Source organism: Athene noctua, chromosome 7 (assembly GCF_965140245.1).
Source record: "Athene noctua chromosome 7, bAthNoc1.hap1.1, whole genome shotgun sequence".
NCBI classification, from domain to species: Eukaryota; Metazoa; Chordata; class Aves; order Strigiformes; family Strigidae; genus Athene; species Athene noctua.
The window spans coordinates 11,070,197-11,092,930 of record NC_134043.1 but is presented as its reverse complement, the minus strand read 5'-3'; the positions used below and the strand labels follow the sequence as shown (position 1 = coordinate 11,092,930).

General features: G+C 41.9%; 1 protein-coding gene across 1 annotated transcript; it reads right to left on the bottom strand.

Moving 5' to 3' along the window:
* On the bottom strand, nucleotides 1-21,758 carry LOC141962410 (protein mono-ADP-ribosyltransferase PARP14-like). Its single transcript, XM_074910537.1, has 19 exons — nucleotides 21,552-21,758; nucleotides 21,342-21,448; nucleotides 21,228-21,261; nucleotides 20,316-20,390; nucleotides 19,423-19,620; nucleotides 18,165-18,425; nucleotides 16,078-16,314; nucleotides 12,985-15,224; nucleotides 11,367-11,600; nucleotides 10,013-10,234; nucleotides 8,915-9,005; nucleotides 7,849-7,998; nucleotides 7,268-7,330; nucleotides 6,046-6,213; nucleotides 4,956-5,162; nucleotides 4,266-4,856; nucleotides 2,992-3,137; nucleotides 2,275-2,449; nucleotides 1-2,055 (listed from the first exon to the last, which is right to left on the bottom strand). Exons 1-19 carry the CDS (start codon nucleotides 21,742-21,744, stop codon nucleotides 1,766-1,768), a joined length of 5,682 nt encoding a protein of 1,893 aa, XP_074766638.1. The 5' UTR covers nucleotides 21,745-21,758; the 3' UTR covers nucleotides 1-1,765.
* Nucleotides 21,759-22,734: the final 976 nt, after the last annotated feature.

Genomic DNA, 22,734 nt, shown 5'->3' with positions numbered 1-22,734 from the left:
TGACTTTTCAAGCTGTATTTATACACAAAACTTGCAGTTAGTAATTTTCCAAGTCCATCCCCTCTACAATGATTGGTTAGTAATCTACATACAATTATAACACTGCTGACACAACACTTCTAGTACCACACATGCTCATGGGAAGGGTCTTCACCTGGGCAAGGGTCTTCTTGACCAATAGGTGTGATTTTTAGTATTATAACAAGGGTAAGTCAGCTAAGGATACATAGACCTTGAGCTTGCTTGCACCCTTTTCAAGGCCTAACGGCTGCAGGCTGTCCTTACTCAAAGGCAGCTATCTACTTGTTCTTCTGACTAGGGATGCCTTTAGCTTATACAAAGAACATCTTTCTTGAAGTAAGTGCTATATTGCTACAGTGTTCTACAAGTTTAACCTTCAACACAGTAACTTCAGGTGTTTGTTACAGGAATTAAGTTTATTAATTTTAAGAGAAAAATTTATGACTTTTGGCCCCCATACCCATATCTTGATTTCAAGCACTAGGAATTCAACAGTCAGCATTTTTCAGCAGTTAAAAACCTGACGTAATCAAAAGCAATAAGCCCAAAGCAAGTGGTTCCAGCACTGTTGCAGAGGGAGTCATGGGCTGGGGTGTGAACAACAGCCCGATGCTTATGGCTCTACTGAGATACTTGCAGGTCTCATAAGCCTTCCCTAGAAAGCAACGTTTACCCTGCAATGATTATCACTTGCGTGGACACACCAACCCACGGTAAAACTTTGAAGTAAAAGCAACATAAAGCAAGTATTGGAAGATTTTCTCTTAAGAAGTCAAACCTGATACATTCAGAGGAGCCAAGGGTTTTCAGAATGTGGAGGTGCTGCATCACTTTTTTCACTGGAAGATCTTACAATATCTAAGGCTGTAAGAGGCATCTTTCTTTATTCCACCAACATGCTACAAAGATGATGTCGCTTTGTTTCCCCCCCCCAACACAGAACTCCAAACTCTGGCTTGATAATGATCACCCCTTTGAGATAACCTATTTATTTTAAGGCTTAAAAACCTCCCCTAAACCACTCTATGGTTTTCTTTGCTCTACTGATTTGATTTCTCCTTAAGATCACAGGAAGGTTGCTGCAGCTGGTGTATGACAACAGAAACACCTTCTCAAAATTTACTTTCCTGTCTCCTTTAGGCTATAAGTAACTCAGGCAACTTCTATAACATTCTGTAGAACCTCTTATTAACCTGCCAGGGAGGGTTATTGCATTAAAAACGAGCAAGGTCATTGAAGTTCACTGGTTGAAAACCACTGCTAAATATTTGGAAAGGTTTAGACAAACACAAGCCATTAACTACAATTAGATCATTTAATGAAAACCACTGTATCATAATTAATGATGCAGACTGTCAGTTACAGAGCGTAGGAAGCCATCAGAAATGCAACACTGAGGGATTAGCCGCTGAAAGATCCCTTCCACTCCCGTGCCAGCATTGCCCACTTCCTAGCACAACTAGGGTGGCCATAAGGGTGCATGGAAAGGCTAACACAATATAAAGACTTGATCTGTAACCTAACAGCGGTTATTTTGAGCTCACATGTTAAAATGTTCAGCTACTCCTTGCGTAAACAAGCAGTCTATTTTCAGTGCCATCAAAAAGTGCCAGAGGTTGCTTAAACGTAAACAAGCTTTAAGAAATCAATTTGATAAAACTATTTTCATTGTGTATTTCATTATAAGTGTTTCTGTCCTATACCCAGACTGAAATACATGCAACCTTAACTTCAATCAAAACCCTTATTTAGTGAAAGTGATAAGGTATTCTGGGTAAGCTTGAATGTCATTAAATATGATGAACATGGATGGCTGGTTCACATTATCGGTTGAACTATCAAACAGATCTATGGAGTTACTAGCATTTTTTGCCCCTGGAGTAATTGATCCTTTTGTCCCCTGAGAATATTCTCCAACAAGGACTCGAGCCAAGTACATGTACTTCCTCCCATTCGCATCTGGTCTAGAGTAGGTGTCGTAGGCAGAATAGCTGGCGTCAACAGCAAAGTATGTTCCATTTCCAAAGTTTGCAGCTGTAGTCAGAAAAACAAATGTTTATGAGCATTTCATTAGCAGCAATCGCTTATCTGCCTTCAGAGCCTGTGACTCTCTTGACAGTTTTGCTTTTTATTTGCAATAAGAAGATATAACAAAACAAATAATTTTGCATACAAGGCAGGACAATACAGATGGCATGGCATCTGTCCTAGCCCTATTCAGGAAAACAAGAGTTGTTTTGAAGTTCACATTACCGTGCATTCCAGCATAGCTCCGATTAAATCCATGGTTGTTAATTAAGATTAATGACTCTTTACTTGTCCCATGAAACAGAAGCCTCTCATTATTTGTGTTACCATTTTTGTTATCCATTTCACACTTTTTTATTTTGTAGGCCTTCCAAAAAAATGGGTTCTGTACCCTTTCAATCTGCAAATTTTGAGACAGACAGACAGACAGACAGACAGAAGGTTGCTGTCATGAAAAATATTAGTGTATCACAATTCAATCTGCTTCCAAGATTCTCCTCCTAGCTCCAGTGTATGTACACCAGGTTATGAAATAAGGTAGTCAAATCACTCCAAACTTTGGTACTATGGACAGCAGAAGCCAGCCTCAAACGACAGAAACACTCCATGGGAAACAATATAGGACAGAGTTTCACAGGTTTCTGGGGCATAGATGCCTACCTGCAAAGCACACGTGGCTTAAGTGAGTAAATGCTGTGCTCTACTAGAGCAAAAATGATTTAAAGAAAGAGCACTCTCCCTTGGTGCTGCAGAAGCAACTGCTTAAGTTTCTCCAAATATCTCAACTGCAACAGTAAACTGATGCTGATTAAAGTTACCGACAGCCAAAAATACTTGTCCAACTTCAGAAATCCCAGTGAAATTAATTTTTCCATTGTTATTAGTATTCTTCATCACTTTCTATCAAAATATTTATGCTCAGAAATGATTACATGCTTTTACCTTTTCAATTTTAAATGACTGACAGGTCTTCAGAAACCTTTCCTGCACATCTTTATACTCTTTTGTTTCTGGTTTTAGTTCCACTATTTTGAGTCGCTGGTCTTGCATATCATCCCATGTTGCAGGGAGTACTGTTGACTCTTGATCTGCAGAATTAACATAATCAATCATATTTACCCAAATCCTCTGCTTGAAATGAAATATGCCCTGCTACAAGCCTTTCTAAAAGCCCATACATCCATCTTATCACTAGTGCCTACTGGTCTCTGTCAGTCAAGAGTATTCCCTGGGTCTTTCACCAAAGGATTAGGGCACTGTAGTTTCTAGTTTGCGACTACATTGGCAATTGATGTGCCTGAATGGGTAGTTTCTAGACAAATCTGTTCTTCACGGCTGAAGATAGATCCTTTGAAATATCTTTTACCAGTAGCCTTCCCTGTAAATGAAGTTTTCAAGGACATGGAGCAAATGCAGATTTACCAAGTAGTTAAGTCTCATCAACTTGGAGACTAGGAGCTAAGCATCTGAACAAGGAAGGTTTTAAATTTAAAAGTTCAAGAATATACGCTCCGTCTGAAAAGCAGAACTCTTCCCTTTCTTCCCTTCTCTCATTTCATGTGAGGCCTAATATCTAGCTGTATTATCAAACAGTAACACTGACTGATGCATACGCTACAGACATCCAGCATTATAGCTAATTGCCTCAATTAGAAGTGACATTTTTTTGGTAAGAGAACAAAAAATAAAAATCTGAAAATATGTGCAGGAGGCATTACTAAGGCACTAGGAGCTGCACAGTTACTTAAACCTGTCCACTTTCACTTTCAAGTGTTAAGTGGACAAAACTGTTCCCCGCAAGATATAAAATATGCCCCTGTAAAACTGAGTCACAACAGGACAAAGAAAAATAATACTCTGGGAAGAGTCCTGTATGGATGAATAAGAAACAGGTAGCTCCTTATAAAGGACCAGAAGTAAATGGAAGTGTACATCTCAAGAACAGAAATGAGCTGAGATCTAGAATGACACCTGCTACAGACATCTAATTATTGCTAGTAAGCCTGTAAGAACCTCAGAACACCTTACCTACATTTCCAAAAGATTCTTTTATTTTAATTTCCTGATTCAGTTCCTTTCTACATTCTCCAGAAATGGACATGCACAAAGCTCCTTAACAATATTTTGCATATTCTTACCTTTTCTGACTCTTACTAGGCTGGATGCAACCAGGTTTTAACATGAGAACATCAGCCTGACCAGATGCTTTTACTTACCTTCAGATTTATTAACACGTATAATGGGTATACATTTTCCCTGGTTATCCACAGCACATTTAGCTTCTATATCCACTGTGTGTTTTTTCTTATCAATGACGACTGAAATATCCTTCTGCTTTCCCGTGAAAGCATTTTCCAACTGCATATTTGTGAGACTGTCAAAGGGCACATAGGAATCCTTTTCCAGATATTTCCACTCAATTATATTTTGTAAAAGTTCTGCCCTGCTCTCTTCCTGCTTAGCAGCTTTTACCCTGTGGATCATTTCCTGAATGGCTGAATAAGCAATCCAGACATCTTTCTCAACACCTGAAATTCGAATAGTGGTATTAACCAAACGAAGAGCAATTTTTAATTTTTGTAGGTTACGCAGTTCCTCTCTCTCCACTTCACCGAAATGAGAGATAGACTCATCTGAAATTTCTGTTTTAAACTGTTCCTTTAAAATTGTACTTCTCAACCAACTTTCAGCTTCTTCCACTTTATTTTTGTTTTCACCACAAATCTGCACAACGGCCACTTCAATTTTGTTTTCCAAAACTGCTTCGGTTTTTTCCTTTGGGGAACATTTCTCAGAGCTCCAGAATGCTACATTGAAATACACAAATGTTGTAATTAATATTAACCCTTATCAGCTGGTGCTAAACAGATTGATCCATATCCTGTATTTAAGTGACATCTACTTACACGTTATCTTGGAAAACAGGTATTTGGCTGCTCTTTTAGCAGGATTTTGTCTTTTCTGCATGCTTGTATGGAACACAGTCAGCAAATGTGGCTGAAAGATGACAACTTTAATAGTTTTCACAGATGGAGCAGAGTTACTTTTTGCAAAGTCCATTACTGCATCTATCATGTTGTCAGCTACTACAGCTGGATCACGGCCTGCCTCACCTGAAATAAGTTACAAATATTTTGCCTTTAAAAAAGCATTGATAACTGTTGTTACAAATGGTTAAAACATCTTTAAAAGAACAGTTATAAACATACCCACAATCACTTGGACCACAAACAAGTCAGAAATAACTTCAGGCTGGCTATTTAGCAAAGGTTTCTGTTTATGAGGAAAAGGAGGTTCAAGACCACCTTTCCAGCAAGAGATGAATGGAAGTTTACTTTTATTGACATGGGACTGATCAGGTTATGATGTAGATGACATTGCTTCGTTACCTAATAGGCCACAGGCCTGACACTCAGTGGCCCAGTAGCCAACTCTTTGCTCAAAAAAATAAGTCTGGTTTTATTCATGCAAGAGATCCCTGCGTGCATGGGGCCCAGTTCTGGATTCTCTGACTCCAGGGATTTCTACTGATCTAACTAAAAACAATGAGAAGAAAAAGGGACAATCTAGCCTTTTGAACAGGTTCACATTCCATCTGTATCAACCCTACCTGTGCAACCCTATCTGTGCTAGCCAGAATTGCATCATCTACTGATTTCAGCAATGGAGAAGTAGGTCCCTGGATATTCTCTGATGAGCTGCCCACACCTATCAAGCTGCTGTGACAAATATTTACGGTTTTCCAAGAAGCACAGACATACCTTTGAATCCCTGTTAGCAAGGAAGTGTCAGCTCTAGCGTGCTCATACTCTTTACATACTAGTCAGGAGTGAAGCTTTCTAGGTCTTCATAAGCTTCTAATAACAATTTTAAAGTCCGCAGCTTCTGCATTTATTTTCACCAAAGAATAACCCCTTCAGATAAATCAAACCCATTGCTTGAACCCTGAGATCAGCAGAATCACAGGCACTGAAACATTTCAAAAAGGAGTCAGACCTGTTCCAATTGCTGGGAAGGTTACAGAGGTGTACTGCTGTAATTCACACTCCTGAAGCACTTCGGAGACTAGCAGCTTGATGTCATCTTGGGAAACAAAATGAATTATTTTTTTGCATGGCAGGCTTCCTGCTTGAGTGATGATATAGCTCTTGTTAGATTGTGAGGCTGAAACATAAGTAGGAGAACATAATCAATCAACAACGATTCACAATATAGATGTGTGCTAATCCTCACTAGGAGATAAGAAATTATAATAAATATGCCCCAGGATAAGCTTCAAGTCTCCTTCCACAAACTGTATAACCCTCTCTCTCTCTCTATTTTCACTTTCAAGGCACAAAGATTCATTTTATGTTTGTAAAACATTTGCCTCATTTGGCAAATAAATTTTGTGGGCCTTTATTTGTCAAGTCTGCTCTGCAGACTTGAAGAACTTCGTGCAGACTACTTCTACCCTCTGTCTTCATACACATGCAAGTATGCCACCTACCCTTGGGCTGACTAGCCTGAATTACACTCTTGGCCTTTGCAGCAGAGGTTTACCTCTTATCTCCTCCACATAACTGTTTTCCTTTGGTTGGTCTTCCAAGCTAACCTCCACACCAGCCTCTTTCCCACTTCCCTATTTTAATGGGGTTTTAAACCACATACTTGTCCATTCTTACTCCCCATTCATTAGATTTTCTGTTCACTAACTCAATTTGGTCTACAAATAAATGCCTCTTCTGAGGCAGGAACCCAACTTCACTCATTTTCCCTCTTGGTCACACAGATGATATGGTAGTGGGTTGCTAGTTAAGCCAACAGCAAGCATTTTCTCACTCAGGAATGACAAAAGGAGTTGAAGATAGATAGTTGCTTCCAGTGAGGTATAGCTTCTCTATTAACATTCCTGCCAATATCATCCCTTCCTCATAGCTCTGTTCAATGTAGACTCGACTTGTTTTTATCATGGAAAGCTTTACTGGAATAAGAGGATGCGTAATGGATAGGTTTAGTTCTTTACATATGCTCAGAAGCCCTCACTTCTTGAAGATTTTTCTTTTCCTTCCCTCATTAGATGTTTTACAAATATCACATTGACTGACTAAAAACTAGCTGATGTAACACAGTGCATAATACAAATGGGATGTACAGTAGGCACTGAGAAAGTATTCCAACAGATTTCCTGCCGTGCATGAACACCTTCAGAAAGGAGGTCAGAAATGTTTTATCATACCTAGTTGAGCACATTCATCTTCAACTTCTTTTCCAGCACCATTCAGAATTGCTCTAGAGACACCTTAAATGAGAAGAGGCATATAAATCCACTGTTACTACTGTTAATGTCATTGAAGTCCCATATAATATCTAAATAATATTTTAAAATAATATCTAAAATATCTCAATCCTGGTAATAGTAAAGGTTTTAAGTGAAAAGCACTGTTACCTAAATTTTAGGCTTATGCTCTTCAATTCAGAGTGACGTCTAAAGTATCTAACAAGTTTCACTGAGGTAAATACCTCATTGAGGTTTGTCTTCCCCTTTAGTCCAAGAGATGTTCTATAAAATATTCTATACAAAAAAATAAAATTATAGTTTCCCTTTCTGCAAGAGTCTTAAACATGCCATTCTGTAACATAGATTAACAAGAAAGTCTCAGATACTTCCTAATTGAACCTTTGTACCCTAAGAAACAAACCAGAAATTATACTGTGGAACAAAAAGATTTGAAACACTGAAAAAAATGCTTCCTACTGTCCTTATGCAGCCCTTCCAACCACACATCCTGTTTGCACACATAATATAAACTAAAATACCTGTTTTGAGGCTGAAAGTTTGGTTTGTTATGTTTACAATGACATCGCCCTCTTCTTTGGTAATATCACCTTCTGCCACCCGGAACACAACAGAGCCAAACGTCATTTCATGTACGTCCTCTGCTGGGGTTGAAGAGGTTCTAGAGGAAACTGCAGGAAAGAAACATAGACCATGAGCAGAAGGGAGCAGTGAGATAAGAGAGAAAGGACTTGTATGTGGGTACAACGCTTACAGAGACCACAGTTTGGCTCCAGACTCAGCCTGTGAAAAGGACTGCCTGCCACGTTAACTGAAAATCATTTCTTCTCACAGGAGTCTCTGATCAACCCATCATTGCTATTCACACTGAGATGGCAGAAAAAACTTGGTTTCATTGCACACCTAGTATACAGACACTACTTTGTGACATTTTATAATATAAGACTTTGCAAAACACTCAGGTAAGAAAGCAGCAAACTTTCCAAGTCTCATGCCCTTGCTCCTCTGTCTCAGAGTTTTCAGGGCCGTTCTCTACTGTGTGACAGGAACTTTTTATCTATGTGTTATTTGGAAAAACTTGATTAAGTTTTCAACATGTAACTAATTTTCTGCACTTCCATTAGACTGGACAACAAAGATCCTTCAGCTTGGTTTTGCTATTCATCTGAAAGCATAAGGATTTAAGAGTATTCCAAAGAGGCCACATAACCAGAAACTCACCTGCCTTCCCAGGAGCGAAGAGGGCCTGTTCCCGATCTAATCAAATACTGCAGCAGTAAAAGAAAAACCCCTACTTGTGTCTTTGGCACATGATAATTTCTGCTGTCCTGATTTGTAGGGCACTACCCAGATAACGAATCACAGGTACTTTTTTTTCTTAGCATCTCCAACTGTGTCAGATATTACAGACACTCAGCCTGAAAATACTATATGCTGCCTTTACAGCAGCCACTCCAGCTGCTACTTGGACTTTGGGAATGACATGCTCACCAAATACCTAAACATCCATAATGAATGCATTCCCTGGAGTATTTTAAAACATTTTTAAAATGCACTAAGCATACAACTTCTGTGAAACGAGCTTACCTGTGTCTTGGCTAGCCTTATTTGGACAAGTCTGTTCCACTTCAAATTCTACAGTATTTCCACACCTGTTCTCAAGTTCATCTGAAAATTCCTAGAGAAGGCAATTACAATCAACCCCTTTAGCAGTCTTTAGATTACACAGTAGACATAAAGGTTTGAAAAGTAAAACACATTTAGAAAGAGCTTAATGGAAATTATTTCATATCCTCTGCCATAATGCTGATGGCAAGTCTTGACAGACTGTTGTTGTCAGGCACAAGGTTGTTCAGTGTAAGCAATAGACAGAACTGATAAATAACTAAGTCAAAGCCCTAATTACCATTCTAAAGGGATACATTAACAGATGGCACCCTTACCCTGAGGGGTTAGTTTAACTCTCACTCAAGTCCTGCAGCTAACACCAGCCTTCTCTGTGCCCAATAGCTCAGGCTTTAGCACAGTAGCCTTCAAGTTCGGCTTTTCAAGATGTATTAGATAGTGCAAAAAATAGAAGTGAACAGATGCAGAAACACTTATTTGGACATTAATTCACAGCGTGACTGCTCTCTTTTGAGGGATTCATGTGTGAGATGAGTAACTTGACCATGGATATAGAAAATCTGTGCTAACGTGATACTGAAGAAAGGGGGATGTGGAATACCAATACGTTTCTAAGAGAGAAGTTTACCAGCACAGCAATTCTAGCATAATTTTTCTTCCTAAAAAGACACTAGCTCTCCACTGAAAGCACTACTTTTTCCAAGAGTGAAGACATCTACGCAAGAGTTGCAGGAAATTTATCTGTAGAAAAGCCCTATGTACTTAAGAATTAGGTGAGTTCATGAGATAAAGAGTAATTACACTTTTATCTGTATCACTGCCAGGGAACAGAAGAGGATAGGAAGGGAGCAGGGCTGTACAGGACAGGCAGGTGCCCATGACAGGTAGAACCAAAAAGAGAACTTTGAGTACAGACAAGAGAGACTGTCAGCAAACATTTTCTTTAGTATAAAAACAAGCACCCTGTTGAGTCTTTGGAGATCATCAGAGAGCCAGTTATCATGGGACAGACCTAAATAAACCAGCATATAAAGAAGACAGAAAAACACAGTAACTCACCTGAATATTAGCTGTGTCTTTTGGATGCAACAGAAAGTGAACTTCCTCAAGAGAATTTACTCCATTTTTACTACTGAATTCAAATACCTTGTCAAATAGTAATTTAGCAACAACAGACCTTGGAAATCCTAAATTCCCTGTCCCAATCGCGGGGAAAGTAATTGACTTTAAAGATAGTTCCTCAGCAATCTCCAGGCATTTTGTGATGATGTTGCCCAAGACCTGTAAAGCACAATTATTTTTCCAGTTACTGAAAGTAATTTTTTTTTCCAGTATGTGCAATGTAGCACTTTCCCTTTTAGCTATCTATTGGTATTAAAATACAATAACTGCATCCACCACAGGGAATATATTAGTCAACAAGGTGTTTTGCTGATTAGGGATGTCAGACTCAGACACCAGAGTGAAAAAAACAGGAGTATTTTACTAGAAATAACTAAATATTATAACAGAATAATACAGAAAACATACAGTAATAAAAGACAGAATAGTGAACTTAAAACAGGAAAATACAGGGTAATGCATCAAATCATTACTACCAGACAGAGAGAATAGTGATTATGAAAGCTACGTCACCACTTGCATACTTTACCATCATCCAGATCTGGAGTCGCTGGGCAGCCCCAGTTACAGTGAGGATTTGGAGAGCCTGTCCCTGCAAGTGGGAAATCCTACGCGGTGCCTCCACCCATAGGTGAGGATTCCCAAGTCGCTGTGAGCGGGTCCAGTTTTGTATACCCAAAAATCAGCGAGCCAGAATAGCTGGCACCTTTGTTTTAAGTGGAAACATCTGGTTTCAATGTCACATTAGGTTCCCCCTGGAGCCTGGCCAGGGCTCAAGGAAGAAGCTAAGGGAGTTTCTCTGTTTATCTGATCAGATTATGCGCAAGGTCTCACATCAGGCCTCGGGGACAGACAACTGTCTCCACGACTTTGTTATTCTATTCACATACAAAGGAAGGGACAGATACATTCAAGATAGCTACATCTTCCATGCATTATTTCATTAATGATTACATACTGAGTTAACAGTTTCGGTTCAGGGCCCATTGCTCAGGCTTCAACACTTCCAACTTTTACAACAGAACAGGTGGTTTGTTATAACTTAGTATAATACCTGTTAGCACAATGGTTATCAGTTATAAAATACGCAGGGTTCATCTATAGGTCAGCTCTGGCTTGGGCCTATTATCCAAGCCTTAGCACTTCACAGGGGATCAGCCACACAGTTAGAAAAACCCAGGCCAAACTCTTATCTCCTATGACGCTGTCCCCCATTTCAGAGCAAAAGCAGCATTAAACCCACTACAAAGCCCAATCACGTTGGAGTTCAGGCAAATAAAAACCCTTATACCTTTGGAGATGGGTGTCTCTGGGACCACGCAGGTACAACAGCATGAAGCACAACACTGCAACCTAGATTGTAACCTCCTGTTTTGAACACTGATCCTTCCTCGGGTGTTCTTCCCAGGCCTTCTCCTGTTAAGCCCATCTGAAGCATTGGCCCTGCCTTGCTTAGCAAAGCTTTAGAGAGTGGCCCTTTATCAAGCCGGAGATCTTTGGCAACACTGATGACAACAACGTCTGTCTGAAAAACACACAAGGAAAAACTCTAGCTTTTAAGTATCAAATTTAAATTTTGCACTGATTAATAAAATATGGCCTGCCTGCTAATTTACAGAGCAAAATTTTGGGACAGTAATCAGAGTGAACAAAGTTTTGGAATAAACCAGAAGTTATGCTCAATTCTAATATCATGAGCTTGCCTGAAGCAACACAAAGGCTGAGTTAACAGTGAAATTCATTTCAACCCAATGGGAGAAAGTTAAAATTCTGAATTCTTGGTCTACTCGTTCTACCCCCATTTGAAAAGTGTTTATGCAAGTTTGTTCTCCAAGAGAAGTTTGCAGATGAAAAAAAATCTGTGTTTGCTGAGGTAAGCAGGACCTCCCACACATGGCTGGTGTAGGAAAAAAGAAGAAGCTGAAGACAAACAAGACTGGAGGAAAGTTAAGGAGAAAGAAGTGCAAAAAGCAGTAACTGGTAAGGGACAGAAATACAAAGGCCTATGAACATTGTGTCAAGCACTATACTCAGCTCCTTGGGAAGGACCTCTAGCCACATTTTAATGTATATTCTACCCTAGCCAACTGCAGTTGCTGCATGCACCAGCTGTGAGGCATCCACTCCTGAAAGAATTTGCTGGCCATCAGGGAAAGGGTTCTGAAAGGAGCTCCTTCCAGTATTGGTGATTCCAGTAAAGTAGCTATCAGCCAACTAACAGCAATTCAATACCAGAAGCAACTGGAAATCAATTAGTGAAGCTGATCCTCCCCAGGAAATGCAGTAACAACTGGATGTTTTGTGCTGGTGTTCACCAATGACATAACAAATAATAGTTCCCCACATGAATATCTTACAGATGCAGGGAGAACCAGACTGGCAGTGGGCCCAGGGCTCAGAGGTGCATGTCTGTGCTGCTTCAGGACCACAGTGGATCTGGAAACAGCCCAGCCACCCTCACACGGCAGGGTACTCGCGTTAACCGACACCGAGCACCCTCTTTTGCTGTTGCAGTAGTACCAGGTTTGTAATCACGATTTCTGGGAAGGTCAATGCTGCATGCAGGTGGGGTCAGGGGAGTTCAGAGCCCGGAACCATACCTGCTGACCTGAGTTGCTTCTGCTAAACTGAAATGCACTGTGTACCACAGGGATCTGCATGCCTCTGTGACAGATGATGACAAAATGCAGAGTCATCTGTATCTATCATGCAAGACAGTCATCGTATCATAGCAATTCTTATTAACAGCAGCAATAGCCAATTTCAGTAACATATCAAACATGTTTATATTGAGAATTAGAGATGGTGGTCGAAGGTTGGTCATTTTTTTGGTTTTGTGTTTGGCTATTTTTAAAGAAAAACAAAAAAACCACTTGATGTTTTAAAAGCAGAAAATTTAAAACACTTACTGTGGCATTTTCAATGCTTCCTTTTTTCAGCATGATGTCAAGGCCTTCCTCAGTTGTTACCACTGGGAAGTTCTTGCTATTTTGAGTAATTTTTCTTTTCCTAGGCTGATGAACTGTACTGGCCTGATGCAGTGGCTTGCAGGAAGGTGAATAATCTGAAAACACTTCACTCAGTGCCTTGCTGAAAGACTGAACATTATTCTGTGTAACATCCACAAGATGAACCTCCTTCAAGCTGCTGTCCCCCATGGATTCTTCCAAGGTCTCCTTGATGGAGGATACAATTGAGTATGTACACAGTTCCAGTGGGAAGCCAAAAATCCCTCCGCTTATAGCGGGCAGAGCTATGGAATGGTGGTTAAATGTTTCAGCGAGCTGCAGACTTTTCTTCACTGTCTTTCTTAACAAGAACACGCACCTTTCTGCTTCGTCCTTCCTCCACCTGGGCCCAACAGCATGAATGACGTTCTTGCAGGGGAGTTTCCCAGCACCCGTGATAACTGCACACCCAGGCAGCAAAGTCCCATTTTTCCTCACCAGCTCATCGCACTCCTGTTGCAGCTCTGGACCAGCTGCTTTTAAGAGTGCATCAGCAAGGCCACCAATGTGCTTTAAGTCTTCATTAGAAGCATTTACCACAACATCAACAGGATGAGTACACAAGTCAGCTTTATAAACTGCTATTACGATTCCATTCATGGTCACCTGCCTATAGGGCTTGCCTGTATTACTGTGTTCTTGCTGTTCCGACGGCTCTTCCAGCCTCACTAGGCACTTAAAGTCTTGTTTTGCAGTGGCGGCAAAAAAGTGTTCTCGTTCTTTGAAATACGACTCAGCTCCTGGCTCTTTAATTACCACACGCTTATAATGCAGGCCAGACAGAATTTGCTCAACTAAGGCGGCTCCCTTCAGCACTGCATTTCTCGGCCCCCTCAAGGTTATAACTCTACATTTCTCCTGTGTGCTAAAGTCAACTTTCACACCTTTATTCTCTAAGTCACCCCAAACACTGGTCTTCTCTTTCTCAAAAAACATTACAACCGCTGTGGGCTTTCCTCCAATTACCTTTTGCATTTGTGTGTTTTCATCTATAAAGTTATAAAGTTCCTCAAAGGCTTTTGTTACTGCCTGAGAAAAGCCAGCAATGATAACCTGATTCTCTACCTGAGTGACTGTTACAGCTTCATTAGAACAGTTTTGCTTGGTGAGCATCCTCCATTCCTTCTTCTGGAGGACCGATTCATCCTCCAAAGTAATGCTTTTGTAGTCCAGTTCATTCTTTATTTCTTCTGCTGCTTTTTGTAGATCTTCAGCAGCACTTCCTTTCAAGATGATAGCTTCTGTGTCAAGCTCATAAAAGGCATTAATTTGTTTTGACATAAACAGGCTCTGCGACAGGGTTTCATTATCAATACGCACTAAAAACTGGAAAATATAAGGGTGGATATTAACTGTTGTCTTTGCCATTTTGCGTATATTTTCAAGTATTTCCCCTTTCACTTTATAAACTTCCTCAGGCATTCCACATAGGTTAATTACCCTCTGCAAATGATCATAAGTTATCTGCAGGGCTGGGAACTCCATATGAATTTTTTCTTCAACACCAGTACTCAGTAAAATTGCATATTCCCCTGGACCTAGCATCACCACTTCTTCAGTTCTTTGCTTTTCTCTTTCAATTTCTCCAGTGACTTTTTCTATCAGAAGCTTCAGTTCTTGTTCAACGTTCTTCACAACTTCTTTTTCACCTGCTACAACAATTAAACCCTTGGAAGTAGGTGGAATTATCAGAACTTCATTGTGGGTAAAGCTGTTTCTAATGGCTTCCCACACCTCTGCACTTACTTGACATGTAATTGCTTTGTACTTAGATATGCTATGTGAAAATGCTGTGGAAACATTTTCATTCCATTTCTTGATCAATTGAGATGCTAATCTCTTCTGCTCAGACAAAGTAGCTGAAGGATGCAAAGTAACTTCTGGGTTTGCGGAGTGGGGTTCAGGCCACGTTAGGTCACAATTATACTTAGCCATTTCAGAACCTATTGCCTCAATTAGCCTATTATTTTTCTGCAAGTAACACCAGATAAACGGATCCAGAGGCACTATAATTGGATCTGGCTTCTTTATTTGTGGTGCTTCCTTTCCATATAGAGCTGCTCCCAGTGAGATGTAGTAAGGATAGACAGAGATTGGCGTTTTGTTGAGTGAATGCTGCTTTGCCAAGATATTGGTCACATCTAAAATAAACAAACAAAACCCCAAACAATTAACGCTAGCACAAAACCAAATATTTTCTGCAGTTTTTCTTAAACTTTGTCTTCTACATAATGTCTGTTATGTCTAAGAATAATTTTACATTAATTTTCCCCCCCCTTCCCAGATAGAAATAATTCCAAATTACAGAAGAGTTACTGGCTTTAAATGCCAAAAGCTAAGATAGACAGTTAAGAATCAACACCATCCACCTCCAGGAGGAGGTAAGCACAGCACTGTCCCTGCCCCCCTTTCTGTTATACGCTGTAGTTCAAGTGCCCAACTCAGCAGTTGTCTGGGCTATTACTCAGCACTACCAAATCACAGCTCCTCTGTTTCACCCAAAATGAGCACCTATTTTCTTCAACTTCCCTTCAGCCCTCCAGTTTCCTCCTTGTCCTCTATTTTCCACAGATGCTGATGCTTGTCACTGGCTGGACAAGTCACAGCACTTGCTCTCCAGCTAAAAAACTGTCCAAGAAATTGTCCTCAGACAGCCAGACAGTACACATTGCCACAGGCCAGCTGGTGGGGAAGGCAGCGGGGAGAAGTCTCCTGCACTACATGGGGCTGTGCTTCCTCTATTGAACTCAAACTGTAACCTGGTATGGATCAAGGCCTGGGTGAAAGAAACTGTGTATGAAAAGGAAAAAAGTCTATGCCTTATTCCCAGCTGGTCCAAACTTAAGCTTGCACTCCAGTTAGCAGAGACCTGCTGACAAGGCACCAGATCTACTGTTTTATGAGGGCAAAGTAGGCATTTCTCTAGAAAATCCACATTTTGATCTTTAAGTGAAAGGATCTTAAAGAAGTAAGGGCTTTGTATTTCTGCATTACCTTTATGGTCACTGAATGTAATGATAGCTGCATCTTCATCAGGCAGCTGCTGAACATCCACCACTTGCGCACCTCCGTTCCTCTTATTTTCAAAGTAAACTGTTATATAGTCACTGGGTGTGTTAGCTGGTATATTTTCAGCCCTAATGCTTTTTGTTAGCTCAAGGCACCGTGCAGTAATATTTTGTTTCTTTGCTCTGTGGTGTTGATTAAGCTTTTTAGCAAATTCCCCTGCATCTAGAAAGAAAAGAAAGGAGAAAAAAACAAAAACAAACCACCCCAAGATCAAACTAGTAGCTTGCTTTTCTACTATGATGTTAGCAGACTATTGCTGTGTGCATTGACCAAAGCACTGAATTACAAAGCACCTATCAACTCCGAGGTGCCCACAAAGCTACTTCTTTCCACATATTCAGTATCTGTCACCTAGTATTCACCACATGGTTAATCACGACTTGACTATAACTACTGTAGCCAGAATTCACCACTATTTCTCCTACTGAATAGCACTGGGTCTCTCTAATCCCAAAAGAGAATAAGATCAGGTTTGGTTCTGGGCCATGGCTTTATACACAACTAATCAGATATTAGTTGCCAGTTCAAATTTGGATTCTTTCAGTTTTATGATAAACACATTCTATTTTTGGCTATTCCCCCCCCCGTTATCATCACAGTAAAAGATAGTCAAGTTACTTTTACATCTGTCAGACAAACACACAATTAAGTTTTTTAAGGATCTTCTTATTTCCTAAAGGCTGCACCAAGAATTTGGGACTGGACCACAATACAAGAGGCAAAAATTTTCTGAGTTCTAAAGCAGAAAACCCTACGTCTTCTCTGAGACCAAAAAAAATTCTTTAATTTCATTATACCACAGAGTAATCCCTTCACAACTTTAAAATTTCTGACCCACTTCATTCTTACACATTACCAGTAGTACAACTATTCCCATGAAGTTGATTCGAAGTGGCGTATAACTTGTTTTCACCATGTTCTATCTTCTAAAGAGATTTACAGTTTTTCCACACAGAAGATAGAATTCTCCTGTCCCATCTCCTCACCCAGAATCAAGCACACGTATAATCACGTTGTCCACAACGGGACTTAAGTGCAGCAGCACTCAGAATCCTGGAACCAGTTCAACACTGCCAGTTTAATTCAGTTCTCCTGGTAATGCAGTGCTGTTATCTCTGTAACATCACCTATTGGCTTACACTGTTTCTGAATCTGGTTTTATAATACCACTTACTGTTGCCCATGTCCTGGATGGAACTTGTTAATAATATCAACCGTAAGTCACCCAGGAAGTCCCCTCAACCTCTCACTGGTGAGAAGTAGGAGCAGACACCTCTCTGTCACCTGGAAGATGCCTCTGCCATCGATCACTAATAAGGCAGAAGCACGTGGTATCAAACACACTAAAAAACAACAGTGGACACGCAGTAGCTTAACAAGTAGTTGGAACGGCAGAATGAGGCAAAGCATACGGTGTTAATCCCACACTTCACATAATTGGCAGCTGCCACTCTGCAGAAGGACAGCTGGACCTGCCTCAGCACCCCAAGGCCTGCCCAGCCCAGTACCCCATCTCCAGCAATGGCCACGGAAGGTATATGGACAATAGCAGTAAGAAGATGCTGCTTCCCTAATCCTCTCCCTGCTTCCAATCTGTTACAGTAGATTTCCCAAGTCTATTTAACAACCTTAAAAAGCTCTGTTCCATGTACTTGTTCAATTTTCCTTCAAAACCATACAAACTTACTACACATATAACACCTTTAGGCAAGGAGAGCCTTTATCACTGATCTGCTCTAAGACTAAGTACATTCTTTAGTTGCTTGTATAGTTATAGTTTTAGTCCTACCTGTTCTGTTTACTATCCAGAGCTAGACCTCTTCTGACTTACACTGGCCTCTATACCTTACAGATAAAAGCTGTCAATAACTTTAGTGAGTAAATCCTCATTTAAAATGAAGTGATATCAGATTACACCTTAAACCTATGATAGAAAACATTCATTTCCTGCTTAGTCTCCCTCACACACAAGTAGCTAATAAGAAAGATCCATAACTCAGACTCCTTCTTACCAGTATCTCCAGTGAAAGTAACTACAGCAGCACGTATTTCAGGTATCATTTCCACACTGAAGTCATCATCCTCCTCTGACAAGCCACTGATGTTCTCTACCAGCATAATTAGCATGCAATCTTTTACTGTCTCCTGGACATTTTCAAGCACAACTACGGTAGAAGACAGGGATCCTTGAGAATCCTCCACTTGCCACGGCTTCACAAACAGGTCAGTTTTCTTCACTGAGTGATGTTTCCTTTGCAGAACTTCTTGAGCATCTAGTACCACAGGAAAACAAAAACGTCATCTTCCCTTCCCCTCCTGCCACAGCAGAGCAACATTAAATTACACTCTGCTTTAAAAATCTGGCCAGTCATTTTCTCATATCACAGAAGAAAAATAAATAAGGCAAAACCACATCAAAAGTTAGGGTCAGGATAAAAGCTACTCTATGATCTAGATGTGCTCAGCCTCCCCAGAGGAAAAAAAAAAAAAAAAAGTTATTTAGTTATTTTTTGAGGTAAGTGCTACCTCCTTTCTACTGCCCTCAAGTGCAAGAAACTGTTCTCCAGATCAGTAACATCTAATAAATAGCAAGTAAAGAAAGGGCTTTCTATCCTGCTTACCTTGTCTATTTAACAAATAGTCAAATATAGTTAAATATTTGTTAAATATTTAGTTTCCTCTTTCTGTATACATCCTTTATGTAATAACAAGTAGCCAACAGCACTTTAGTGTAGCGGAAAATGTAGGTAAACCACAGATAAACCAAGGCTACTTTAAAATAATTTTCTCCACAGAGATGAGCATTCACACCTCTGTCTTACAAATACATAATATTTACTACCTCCTTTCCTCCCAGTTTCCAAAACTGGCAATTGAAATGAATATGAAAGAAAACATAACAAAATAACAATTACCTATGATCTGCAGCTAGTAATCTACTATGCTTTATCTGGTCTTCTGAACTAGAACTAAAGCTTACTTTGCAGTGCTCCTGACAAATTTCTCCTGCATTATTCTCTATGAGCCTTGATCAAGCATTTGGGGAAGTTCTAGAGAACCACTTCTTTCCCCAGGGGTTATTATAAACACTGTCAGAAACCCACATCTGCATTGGATAGACAGGCACATTTGCGCCTTTTACATCCTGTCACTCTTTGAGAATAATAGGCCATTTCTGCTGAAGCAAAGCCTATGGAGAGATCCAGGACCAGCAAAGGCCTATTTTCAAAAGGGAGCTTTAAATATAACACCCATGAGATATGATCATACCTTCCTCATTCTGAAAAGTGATGATGATTTGCTGATCCTTTTTGATGTACGACTCAATGGTCCCACCACCAGACTTCTTTTTATTTTCAAAGTACATTTCAACAATCTCATCTTCTATGTCCTCCCCAGAGGCAGTGGTTACTACTATGACAGATTTCCTAGAGGTTGCTTTTTCCACTTCCAAATTCTCACTTGATTCTGAAATGAAATATCACACCCTAATGCCTTAGGCAAAAGTTAAAACAAACATTCAAGCTTATTATCTCCAAGCTTTCACACCCCTTTTTGTTCAGATCACTGATAAGATCAGGGAGAACAGGCAAATAAACAGTAATTCAGGTTGTTTGGTTCTTTTCCACAACAACCTTTAAATCCCAAACAAGTTGAGCATATCTCAAAAAGGCTTCCATTCATCCCCAGGCAAGGACAGAAGTAGTAACTGCTACCAAAGTCTCTTTACAAATCTACCAGGAGGGGAACCAACCAGCTGTGGGTCGCCATGGGTCTACACGTGCTGTCTGCCACAGGAGCTCAGGTACCTGGGGTACATAGCTATTGATGTTCTGCCAGAGGTCACCCCAGCAGGGCTGGTGGCAGCTGGAAAGGTCTGGGTAGAGACAGCCTTACTCAGAACACAGGTCAGCATCCACTGCATATTCTCCCTAAGGAACTGACCTGTCTGAGGCAGTCAGTAAAGTGGGGAGTTTCCTAGAGGGACTCATACAAAGGAAAAAAAGAATTATTTATTTTGGCCTGACACCATGATGTCTACACTACATTACACAAATACCACAAACCACACAGGTGACCTGGGCACTACTGCAGCATAAAGGTCAACGAAAACTAATGAAGCGAGAATACACTGGTTTCTGCTCGGTATGTGGCACGCTTACCTGTCTTCTCAAGCTGAGTGCACACAGAAGCCTCCTTATTCTGGCAGGTGGGAAGAGACACCTGAGGTTCATTAACTAGAGATAAATGACAATGATTTCTCAGTTACCGCATACTTCAAGAATAAAAAGATCACGCTCCTGTAGACACAGGAGTTAAGACAGCTTGAATTTAAGTTTCATTTGACACGGCCAGAATCACAGACCTCCTTCTTCCAAACCATATGTTGAATGTGGTTACAAAAACACCCCTTAAGCTCAAAAAAGCCCCAGGCATTACATCAATAAACAAACTTGCACATAGTCATGCTGCATGAACCACTTCGAGCAGGTCCTCCCATGCATTACACTCTATCCTCAGCAAAAACTGTGCCATCGAACAAGAGATCTGTCCGGGACATCCCTCTCTGGAGGGATGTGTCTTTAGAAACCAGGCACCTCTGTAAAAGGGTCTATCATGACATATTCTGATTCTGTACGACATCTCTACCTGCTAGTTTAAAACAAGGAACACTGTTAAATTAGAAAACAAAAGGTAACGGTAACATATGAGGCTGCTTTTCTAGTCTGCGCCGTCCACCTTCACCTATGCACCAACCCTTATTTGTGCAAATAAGTTAATTTCCACGTAGAAATAAGCGGGCTATGTATGAGTAGCAAACTCTGGCCCACAGGGAGAACACACATGATGGCAGCTGGAATCGCAACAAAAACTGCATAGCAGGTTAGTCCGTTCAACTTTTATGCAGGTCTTGGAGATTACTTAAGAGCCGTGCTTTACGAATTAATTTTGTGGGTTAAAATGTGAAGGAAAGTGCTGGGGGGGAGAACAACAGCGAGCAGAGCTCAACGCCGGCCGGCACAAACACTGGGGCAAACGTCCCAGCCCCGCACCTCGCCTCACGCAGGCCCTACCTGGCGCCTCGGGCCCGCCGGCCTGTCCCACCTCCTGGAAGCGGAAGGAGAGGAGAGCGGTTACCGGCGGCCCCGCTCGCCCCCCGCGCTCGCCCCCCGCGCCGCCCGCCTCACCTGCGCGGGGCCGCCGTCCGCGGGCATCTCGGCGACGAGCAGCGAGAGTCGCCGTCTGGGCCCCCAGTCGAGCTCATGGACCCGCCGGTCGAGCACCCGCTGCCTCACTGCCAACACGACAGGCACCGCTGAGGGGAGCGCGGCCGCCCCCCGCCCCGCCGCGAAGCGCGGGCAGCGGCCATCACCCCCCTCCCCGGCCCCCCCGCTCACCCTCGGGGTGGAAGAAGCAGACGAGGAGGTCCCCGGCCCCGGCCCCGGCCCGCAGCTCGCACTCGCCGCCGCCCGAGCGCTTCTGGCTCTGGAAGTAGCAGAGCAGCTTCTTCCTCAGGGCGGGGGGCGGCTCGGCGGCCCCCCAGTCGCCGCGCACCAGCAGCGGGAAGGCGCCCGCCCGCTGCCCCGCCATGGCCGACTCGACGTCCCCCCTCGCCCCACCGCTTTCAGTTTCGTTTCTTCCTCGAAGAGGCCGGCGGCGCCGCGCCCCGCCCCGCGCCGGAGGGATGGGGGGGCACGGGGGAGGGCGGGCCGCCCCGAGGGCGCGGCCGAGGTCGCCCGGAGGTCCCGGTCCCCGGCGCGGCTCCTCACCGCCCTCGGGAAGCGCCGCGGGTCGCACCGGCCGCTTCGCCCAGGGGATCGCAGCCGCGGTGGTGCGCTGGCACAAGGTCTTGCGAGAAGCCGGTTTCACAAATGCAGCTGTTCACAGGGCCCGAGCGTCAGGCACACCCCGCTCTCCCTGCGTTACCCTTCCGAATCAACTCGTGCCACAAAGTAAAATTACCCGTTTCCATCGTTCTTCATCAGAAATACAACTGTGCAGGATTGCAGAGTAAGAGTATTTTCCTCAGACCAGGGTGTCAGCTAGCTGAGACATTGCCAACCGAGTGCTTAGGGCTTCCCCTTGCAAAAGTTATTTTTCAGCTATTTCTTGCTGTGTATTTTACTAATGTGCCCAAATATGAGACACTAAAATAGTAGATAAATGAGAATTTTCCCCCCTAACTTCGCTGGAAGTGCACTGAGGAAAAGCACAACCAAATGTCATTAAATTAAGCAGGGGTGGACGTCAGCTAAATACAGGTGTAGTCAGGCTGCCGAGCAGACCCATGGGCATGTTTTTTGTTTCTCAGTGAGCAATTAATCTTTGCTTTCCTAATCCATTCTCTCAATGGTTGTCCTAGGCACACGCTCTCCTCCTTTGCTGTAACCCAGGCAAAATACCTGTCTTTTGACTGCAAATCAGGCAGATTTATTCCTAAACTGTACAGCTATGATTCAAAAGTAAAGGTCTGTACAGCTGGTTATAGGATAAAGGGTTGGGAGCTTTCAGTGACAGTCAACAGGACTCTGCTGCAAAACTCAGCCTGCAAAACTGCCACAGATAAAATGGAAGGTGGTG